Below are 9,431 nucleotides of genomic sequence, written 5' to 3' on the forward strand. Positions count from 1 at the left end.
CACACAGGGGGAGGACCAGCTGGGATCACTGTGACACTTGTTAGTGTGGGGCCACACAACATCGCTGGGTTGCCTCTCCCGTTCTCCCCCGAGGGCCTGCGCGATATTCAGCACCTTAAACAAACTAATGGTCGAGGCTGCAGGGTTGCTTCGAGGTAAGACGATCTGCACTCAGAGGCCTGCAGTGACCACAAAGAAAAGAAGTGCACAAGTGTATCTTACAATCTCCTTTTACAGATCAGACTTACAATTAAATGAGGTCAGGCCTTCATTTGGTCTACAGTGATGGTGAATCCAGTCTTTAAAAGTAGACTAGAATAGCACTGATACAGTTTTTTTTTTTTGTGGCCCCTGAAGGTGCCGCAGTGCTGCTGAGTTATGGCTGGTTCCTCAGAGTCAGCTGGGCCAAAGCATGGGAACAGTCAAACTGGGAGAAAAGAGAGACAGAGAGCCATAGATAGAGAAACGCACAAACAGAGGAGGGCTTTAGGAGACAGAAAGCAGCGGACAGAAAAAGACGCACAGAGACTGAAGAGGGACTTAGAGCAATGACTGAAGCCTAACTGTCATGAGAAGATGACAGTTGCCATGGCCACCCAGGAGCCACCCAGCAAGCATGTGAGCAGGGGAGGCTCAGGGGCCAGGGGCCTGGGCCCGGGCTAGTGGATCACATGCACTAACCAGGGATTATGTGCATAAGTGATGAGCACTAAGCCGGCAGGTGAAGGAGGGAGGCCCTGGGACAAGGAGCGCGCCATCCCTCAGGACAGCTCCCCCTGTAAAGAGCAGGGACTTTTTCCCAAGTGAGGCTGATCTGCCGTGTGAAGGGGACTCAGCCAGAGGTCCTCGAGTGCTGAAAGGGCATCCCCCAGGCTGCTTTCACAGCATAAGTGGCCAAAACGCCGGTCTTGTGAGTCATCTTGAGTGGCAAGAATGGGCCATCTTCACATTCATAAATCCCAATGCAAACACACTCATGGATATGGACTAAGCTTGGATAAGGATAAGCACCACATGGCAGGACATCAGCAGGGCTCTTGTTGAGGGAAGCTTTTTGGCTCGACCGCTCACATAAAAGACCAGATCTTCCAATCTTTACCCATCAGGGGGAAAAAGATCTGATTTAAGCTCCAGTTAGGTTATCTTTACAGTATATTTATGGACGACAGCCTTGTTTTCTAGCCGGGATCAACAGGTTCACAGGTTGTTTTGCTGCAGGGAATCAATGCTCATAATATCCATGGCCTTACAGGAATGTGTTTGAACCTTGATGGCACAAAGAAATCACATTCCCATGGTCCACAGAGAGAAAATGCACAGTTAACCAACCTCCCCCCAACACCTTTTCAAGACGATGGTATCCCTGAACATATTAACATGTAAATACACTTAGATACTTTGACAATGCACTGAAATGCATATAATCTACATGCTAACTAGTCCCTTAAAGAGTTTCCACTGCTGAATGTGGTTTAGGAGCACTTTCATGTCTGGGTTTTAAAAATTAAATGTGAGGCCTCTCTTAGGATCTCTAAAAGCGTTTTTCAATTTGATGAGGGATAAGGCGATGACTGGGTTCCCTTTTCAAAGGGGGAGACCCAGAGTTCAATAAGACTTCAGTCTCATTGCCTTTGCTTCCAAGTTGAAGATCTAAATGCTGGCTTTTTTTTAAGAAAGAACCCACCACGTTAGGTGACAGATGGCAGGTTGTTATGCTGAAATACCAGTTGCTATGGTCCCCCTTTTCCTCCGCAGCTTCACTTGCCATAGCTAAGCATCCCCTCCGAGGCCGGTGTACTGACTTGGAATAAGCTGACTTGAAACCGCTCAGGTTGTTGTTGACAAACATGAGCCTAGATGAGTCTCCTAATCTCCCGCTCCTTTATCCGCCCTTTATTGGCGTATAAACAGGGCTGAATACACTAAAAAAACTAAACCTCTGTTTTCAGCCTTCTCTTATCTCACGCAGGGTTCAATCTAATGCCCTCTTTTTACATCTCTCCGTCCGCTAAATTCGACCATATTTTTGATTCAGCATGTCACCATGACAACCAGTTATTTCCCATCCTTGAGCCCACCCCCTCCAGCTCCTCTTCTCCATTGATACCACTACCTCCCCCTACCCCTTCTTTTTTTTGTCCAAATAAAACAAAGCGCGGAGTGAATGCGCTCTGAGGTAGGTAAATGTATTCAGTGACATCAGCCAGGACGAGTCTATTCTGCCGGATTCCTGTACCACTTGTTTCCAGCCTTGTCTGGGGGCCGGATACTCTGTTGGGCCCATTGTCCCACGTGTATTCCACACAGGCCCGCAATTAATGGAAGCCTTGTCTAAGGCTTCTGGAGCAGAAACTGCTGTTGGGGAGGGGGACAAAAGGCGGGCAGAGCCGGGGGCTGGGAGTTGCTATGGGAGGGCCCCCCTCCCATCTTTAAGGGGGAATTCAAAGGCAGAAGGAAGGACAGAGAGGAGGCGCGGAGCGCTGGATGAGATGTTTAAGTGATCCCCTCTGTCTGTGCGCTCCCCTCCTGGCCTGAGATGTTTTCATACCAACAGTTGAAAGGGAACCTTTGCGGTATTTGATGATGAGGATGGTCATTTCACTGCCCAAATGGCAGTGGTGGCTGGGTGGAGGAGAAAGCTGGCCACAGCTTTCAGACCAGGTGAAGATGGAGAGGAGAACGGCAACTGGCAAGTGGCCATTCTGTCACAAAGACATGTGTCAGGGTGTTTCTGTTTTACCTGATAATTTGTCCGTTTTATCTTGCAATCAGTCAAACTTCTCTCCACTACGTGAGTGGAAATATGCCACATGTTTTACTCCAATAATTTCCATTGATAAAGGATGATAATGACAGATGAGTCAGCTATCCTGGTGCCTCATATTGGAAAAAAGAGTTAAATTGATGAGTTAAATAGAAAAGGAAAATAAACTTATTCTCCTCTCGGGTAAGACTGGACCAAAGTTTGGGCAGAGGAAAGACAGTATTCTTTGTTGTGCATTTTTATTCTACCTTCTACTTCAATGATCTTTTCATCTTTAACTTATTTCAAAGTACATGTTTTTTGGGGCTGTCTGTGATTCTTTGTACCTTGCCTTCTATGAATGGTCTTTGTTCCTATTTCTAACATATCTTATTGTCAGACATTGAAAGCCTGTCTTCCTCTTGATTTTAAAGGTTGGTGTCCTGCCTCTGTTTCTCTCACCTTGTGGTTATCAGTCACATGCTGAACCTTGATAGCTTTCATCGCTGTCTGCAGCCTCCCATCCCGGGGTTCCCACACTGATACAGATCAGGCCTGTGCTATAAACCTCATGTCTAAATCTCTATGTGCACAATAAAGGGTTGTTTGTGGCAGAGCAGCAGGCTCGCTGAAAACAGAAGTGATGGGACGTAATTTATTGTTGCACGGCCTCTTCTCCAGAAACCTTCTCATCTGCTGCGTTCAGGGACCTCGGGCTATTTTAAAGGAGCATCTTGTTAAAACATCCAGTCAGAAGATTAACTGAGCACTTTATGTGATCCCGGGAGAACGGTTGAGGGGGCGGAGGTGGTCAGTGTGAGTTAAGCGCATCAGAGGGAAACAGAAACTGTTTTTATTTCAGAGCAATTTAGTAAAGCAAAAAAACTCAATATAAAGTTTTTTTGGTGAAAAATATTTCTACCACGTGTCACTGGTAATAAACTATTTTGTTTGTTGTCTTATGAGTTTATCCTAAAAACCTCAATAACAACAAGTACAACACTGTCTTTATGTTCTGTTGTCAATAAAGAGCAAAAACTCCTCATATACTGTTAAGAGTTCATTAATCATTGCTTGTTATTTTCCTATATTGACTAACGTTTACTTAGTTACATAACATTTCAAAGTCATTTGACTTGATTTTCATTTGACTTCATTTAATATTGACCCAGGTCAAGAAGCCAGTGGTGCTTGAAGTTGTCTTGCTCGTGCAGAGAGGAAGCTGTGGATGCAAACTCTGACCTGCTTCTGGGGTCATTTCACCTCTGAGGATTTAGGAGCTTTACAGAGAGTGTTTGAAGTCTATCGGAGAGGATAGAGGCGTCTAATGGTAAACCTGAACCAGACAAAGATGTCTGTCAATAAATAAAACAGTGACATCATATGGTACCAGCAACATATGCCCTGATAGTGACTGGAATAGTTCTTCACACTGATATTGGGCAGGATCGTTGTTAAGACGTCTCGACTCTGTAATAAATAATCATAAAAATGGCGGGAGACCAGAGGAGGTTTTTTTTTTTAGCATTTTCTGCAAGGTATGGTATAATGTTTTATTGTATAACATTTAATTGTCACACCACGACAACTAATAATAATGATAATCAAGATCTCTTGTATTTGATACTTTATACAGTGACACAATAAGCTTCATAACAGGAAAAAAGTTTTTAAAAAAAGTTTTAAGTTTTTTGTGACTTGAGTTTTTATTTTGAAAGAGTTCATATGAACAGAAAGCAGGATCTGGAGAATAAAAGAGAAAGACGCACACCAGATGCTCCTTCTAACTCAACAAATTTCTTCATTCATTTATTTATTAGCCGGGGGAAGCTGGAGCCACAACCCTGGACAGGTCAGCAGCCAATCCCAGGGCTGACATATAAAGACGAACAACCATTCATGCTCACATTCACACCTACGGGCAATTTAGAGTTGCCAATTAATTTAACCTGCATGTCTTTTGATTGTGGGAGGAAGCCGGAGTACCTGGAGAACATGCAAACTCCACGCAGAAAGGCCCCAGCTAATTAATGAATGAATCCTTGATTATAACAGAAAGGTTTTTATTTATCAACTAATTAAAAAGTGAATTTAAATGTGAATTTAATCTACAGCAAACACATGTAGCAGGTTAAAATAAAAGAATCATGAAAATAAAAAAATATTTTTGTTTAGGATTTTGTAGCACTTTGAATGAATGAACATAACACTTTCTGGTATATATGGAGTGATAAATAATGACGGAATTAATTGATGGAGGCTGTTATTGTAATTAGTGAGAAAAAAGAGCAATAACAGTATAAAATTTGAGTTTGGAGCCAAAGTTGTGTCCCTTAAGACAATTATTCAATACATTCTAGTAGATACATCTTATAATCAATATCCTAAAAGTATTTATGTTAAACATTTAATACAGTGATACCTAAAGTAACTCTTACATTTTGACTATGGACTAATTTTAGCTGTGACTAAAATTAAGTAAAATTATAAAAAAAAAAAAAAAAAATCCTACAGAAAAACTAAAAACAGATAAAAACTGATACAGCTGCTTTTATAAAAGATCATGAATCACATTAGTAATTGTTAGGCACATCTTTTTATATTTTTTAAATGTTTACTGAGATTAATCGTCAGACGTGTTTTAAATAACTCAGCTCTGTTTTCTGCCCACAGTGACTGATAACAGACAGGAGGTGTCAGAGTTCATGGCAGTGAGAAGACATCTGAGTGTGTCAGAGATTTTCTTCTTCACTGGACATCAGGCCTGGAGTGTGTCAGAGAATGAGGTGTTCACTGCCACTCTGAAGCACTCAATGGCCCCCGAAAAAGCGAGTGTGTGTGTGCAAAAGCGAGAGGCGCACATGGAGAAAGAACCTGTACAATTGATTGTACATCAAAGTAATTTCTCTAGACACGGCTTAAAATATTCAATTTCAACCTAATGGGAAAAATTAAAACATCGACATGTCCTGTTGCAGAGACTTTACCACAGAGCTGTTAAAATCCACATGAGGTGATTGTTAATCTCCACATCCATCAAAAATTCTCAAGTCAATTCATCATTTGGAAAAAATGTCAATTGATGATATACTAATATAAAAATGTTTTTGTAATGAGTTGTGGTTGAGAAAAAAGTTATTTTTAAAAAATCATAATTTTTATGTGTTTCATTAGTTTATTGTAGAGAGATTTGATGCCCAGCAATCAGGAGGTTATTGAATAATTTATCTTAATTTTTAAAATAATAATTCACTCAATAAAATCATGATTAAACATCCATCATATAGTAGAGAAGTCTTATATTAGTCTGACCAAGGCCAAAACATATTATCAATTTCATCAATTCATCTATCAATTTGAAAGGATATAAGCAGGAGAAAACGTTGTATAGGCTTTATGATGCTAAAACCAGCACATTTTTGACACCTCAACAATTAATGGGTTATCCACCAAATTGAGGAATGGATTTAACCTTAATGCAGTTTAACTTGTTGCTTCTCCTTCAAGCAGAACAGGTGGGAAAAACTGCACGTGTGTTTCAGCTACATTATCAACACATTCAATTCATCCACGGGCTACATGCCACAGGTGTGTTCACAGGTTAACACGCGTGATGTAGTTACTGCAGGAGAAGCAGCGTCCCTCATTTTGACTGTGGACTAACTTTTCTATGTAAAATACTCACACGAGCCCTGTACTATCACTAATTTTGCCCGGGACTCTCCGCTGCCGCCGGTCAAGATTAGTACGTGGTGAAAATGTTAGAGAAACTGGTTCCTCCCCGGGGAGGGGGGCTTCCCGGGTACTGGCGAGGCGGTGGGCCCGTGCGCCTATTGGCCAGACGGATGGAACCCAGGAACTCGCACACGAGCCGCTCGCGTGCAGGCTCGAGCTCTATAAATAAGACCCGAGGTGCTGGAAACAGGAGCAGAGTGGGTGTCAGCTTTGGCGAAGAGACACAAGTCACTTCTGTTTGTCACCAGTAAACTGCCCTGAGGTCTGCCAGGAGAAGGCGGGACTCGTCCTTTTATTGTTGTGCAGCGTTTCTTCCTCTGATAAAGTGATAAAGTGTTTGTTCTCACCGTTACACAGTCTTTGATAAAGGTGAAGATGCCCGCCGGTACTTTGGAAAGAACGTCCCCATCCGCTGTGGCTGCCACTCCGGCAAGTGGGGACTGCACACCCGAGAAACCCCGGACTCTGACAGAGAACAGAAAGGTAGGCTTTACGTAGAGAGCTCATTTGTTTATGAGATGCTGTCGTTGAAAACTGTTGAAAACTGTCATAGTATCTAAACTGTGTTTGTCTTCCCTCTTTCAAGTCCTCCAAACCAATCATGGAAAAGCGGAGACGTGCGCGCATCAATGAGAGTCTTGGCCAGCTTAAGACCCTCATCCTGGACGCACTCAAGAAAGACGTAAGTACATGCACAGATTATTATTATTATTATTATTATTATTATTATTATTATTTTACCACAGATTAGGAACTATATGAGCTAATGAAAAACTGAATTGTCCCTTTTGCCTGTTTAGAGCTCCAGACACTCCAAACTGGAGAAGGCAGATATACTGGAGATGACTGTGAAGCACCTCAGGAACCTGCAGCGACTTCAGATGACTGGTATGTAACTACCATTTCTGGATTGACCATGTTGATGTGCCGTAGTATTTCATGGATGTCTAACTTTAGATGGTAAACATGTTCCCACGGTCTACAAGATTTATTGCCCACCCACAGCTGTGTGTGTTTGACCATAGGCCTCAACTGCAAAATAAAATTGTGATTTTAATTATTTAAATCAGCCAGTTTGTTAAGTATTCAATAATATTTCTATCTATCTATCTGTATATTTATGTGTTTTTATTTTCTTCAACAGCTGCTGTGAACACAGACCCATCCGTCTTGGGTAAATACAGAGCTGGGTTCAGTGAGTGTGTTGGAGAGGTCACTCGTTTCTTGTCCACGTGTGAGGGGGTGAACACAGAGGTGCGGACTCGCCTGCTCAGCCACCTGGCGGCCTGTGTGACCCAGATCAGCGCTGTCAACTTGTATGGACCTCACCCAGCCATACTCGGACTTGGACAGACCAATACACAGATTCCAGCTGCGTCAGCCCCACAGATGCCGTGCAAAAGTGGCTCAGCAATGCAAGTTTCCCCAGAAGCGATGAAGCTCTACGGCGGCTTCCAGGTCGTGCCAGCGCCGGATGGACAGTTCACTTTTCTTGTTCCCAGTGCAGCTCTCATACCTCTGAACGCACAAAACAGTCACCACATGTCACCTGCTGCACCTCCGCTCACCACAGACTCTGTGTGGAGACCATGGTAGAAAATCAGATCAGCAGATTGTGGGGGAAAAAAAGGACTATCACACAATAACACATATTTTTGTACATTTTGTAAATATTTTTGAAAACCTTCTTGCGAGGGATGTTTACACATGTGTGTTTTTATATGGACATTGCCAGATATTCTTGGCCTTTTTGCTTGCTGTGATTTTTTCTGTTTTTGATATGGCACAATTCATTTGCCTCAGGAGGTCAATAATATCTTTGAAAAGCTCTTGAAAAGCACTGTGTTTCTTGAGATTAATAAAATGTTTCTATGATGTTTACAACAATATCTGCTGCAGTGGTGTCTTGATGATTTCTCCTCTGACATAAACCCCTATCAGGTTATCATTAATGTCCATTCATTTAGAGGCAGATGAGCCTGTGAAGCTATGGGTTAAACTTCCTCCCAGACCTGTGGAAAATCTTTTCAATTAACATCCCCTTGCACAGTGCCTGTTTAAATACAGCTCCCCTCCTGTGCTTTGTCCACACCTGATCATCTCTTTCGCAGTGACAGGGAAACAAGTTTTCTGGCTGGAAATAAACACCTCTCTAATGAGATAAGGAACCTGAGATGCTGTGTTGTGCCCAAAAGGCATGCTGCTAGGCAGTACGAAGGGCGGGGAAGGGTCTGTTGACACGCGCAGGCCTGCCAGAAGGAAAATCTGAAATATATGAGGCATGATCATGAACGTACTGACAGGGCTAAATGAAGCCTAGGCTAAACACGATCCTGGTATTACTTAAGTGTAAGTGCATGTTGTTACTTTTCCAGGTGCCTTCCCTGCATCTTTCTGGCTAGAAGAGTGATAGCTGCTTCAACCATTTGACGAAGTAGACTGTTGATCTGATATGAAATGATTTGTTGGTAGATGTGTGTGTTTGCACAATGGCTGATCAGCAGCAGCCCTGCAGAGCCGGTCCAATCGTTGCCCATTTAGTGGACAGTTGAAGGCCTGACGGTCCCAGCGTGTGTCCTGAGCGTGGTGCTCACACAGCAAGCCACAAGCAGAGCGTGACCAGAGGTCACAGGTGCCCCTCATTCACACTCCCAAGACAAGGCAGCTCCGACAGCATGTTGTCCTAAATCTGGCAACCCATCAACAGACCTGGCAGCCCATCACCAGAAGACAGGGCCTCCCTTTGACAGCATCAAACAGTGGCACCTCCAGAGGCAAACACTCACACAAACCGTGACCGTTTGGTTGTTCCTATTTAATATTCATGGTATTTAAGAGATTAGGTCATAACAGAAGCAGGAGTAACCACTATTTTTCTAAGCAGCCCTCATTTATTTGAAGGACAGGTGCACTATATGTCCCATTCATATTGGGAATGTATGTTTCAACATAT

General features: G+C 42.9%; 1 protein-coding gene across 1 annotated transcript; it reads left to right on the top strand.

Annotated features, from left to right (window-relative positions):
• The first annotated feature begins 6,136 nt into the window (after nucleotides 1-6,136).
• LOC130178799 (transcription factor HES-1-B-like) lies at nucleotides 6,137-8,357 on the top strand. The gene is made up of 5 exons (XM_056391291.1): nucleotides 6,137-6,675; nucleotides 6,836-6,961; nucleotides 7,065-7,160; nucleotides 7,279-7,366; nucleotides 7,623-8,357. The coding sequence occupies exons 1-5, from the start codon at nucleotides 6,502-6,504 to the stop codon at nucleotides 8,072-8,074; spliced, it is 936 nt and encodes a 311-aa protein (XP_056247266.1). The 5' UTR covers nucleotides 6,137-6,501; the 3' UTR covers nucleotides 8,075-8,357.
• Nucleotides 8,358-9,431: the final 1,074 nt, after the last annotated feature.

Source organism: Seriola aureovittata, chromosome 12 (assembly GCF_021018895.1).
Source record: "Seriola aureovittata isolate HTS-2021-v1 ecotype China chromosome 12, ASM2101889v1, whole genome shotgun sequence".
NCBI classification, from domain to species: domain Eukaryota; kingdom Metazoa; phylum Chordata; class Actinopteri; order Carangiformes; family Carangidae; genus Seriola; species Seriola aureovittata.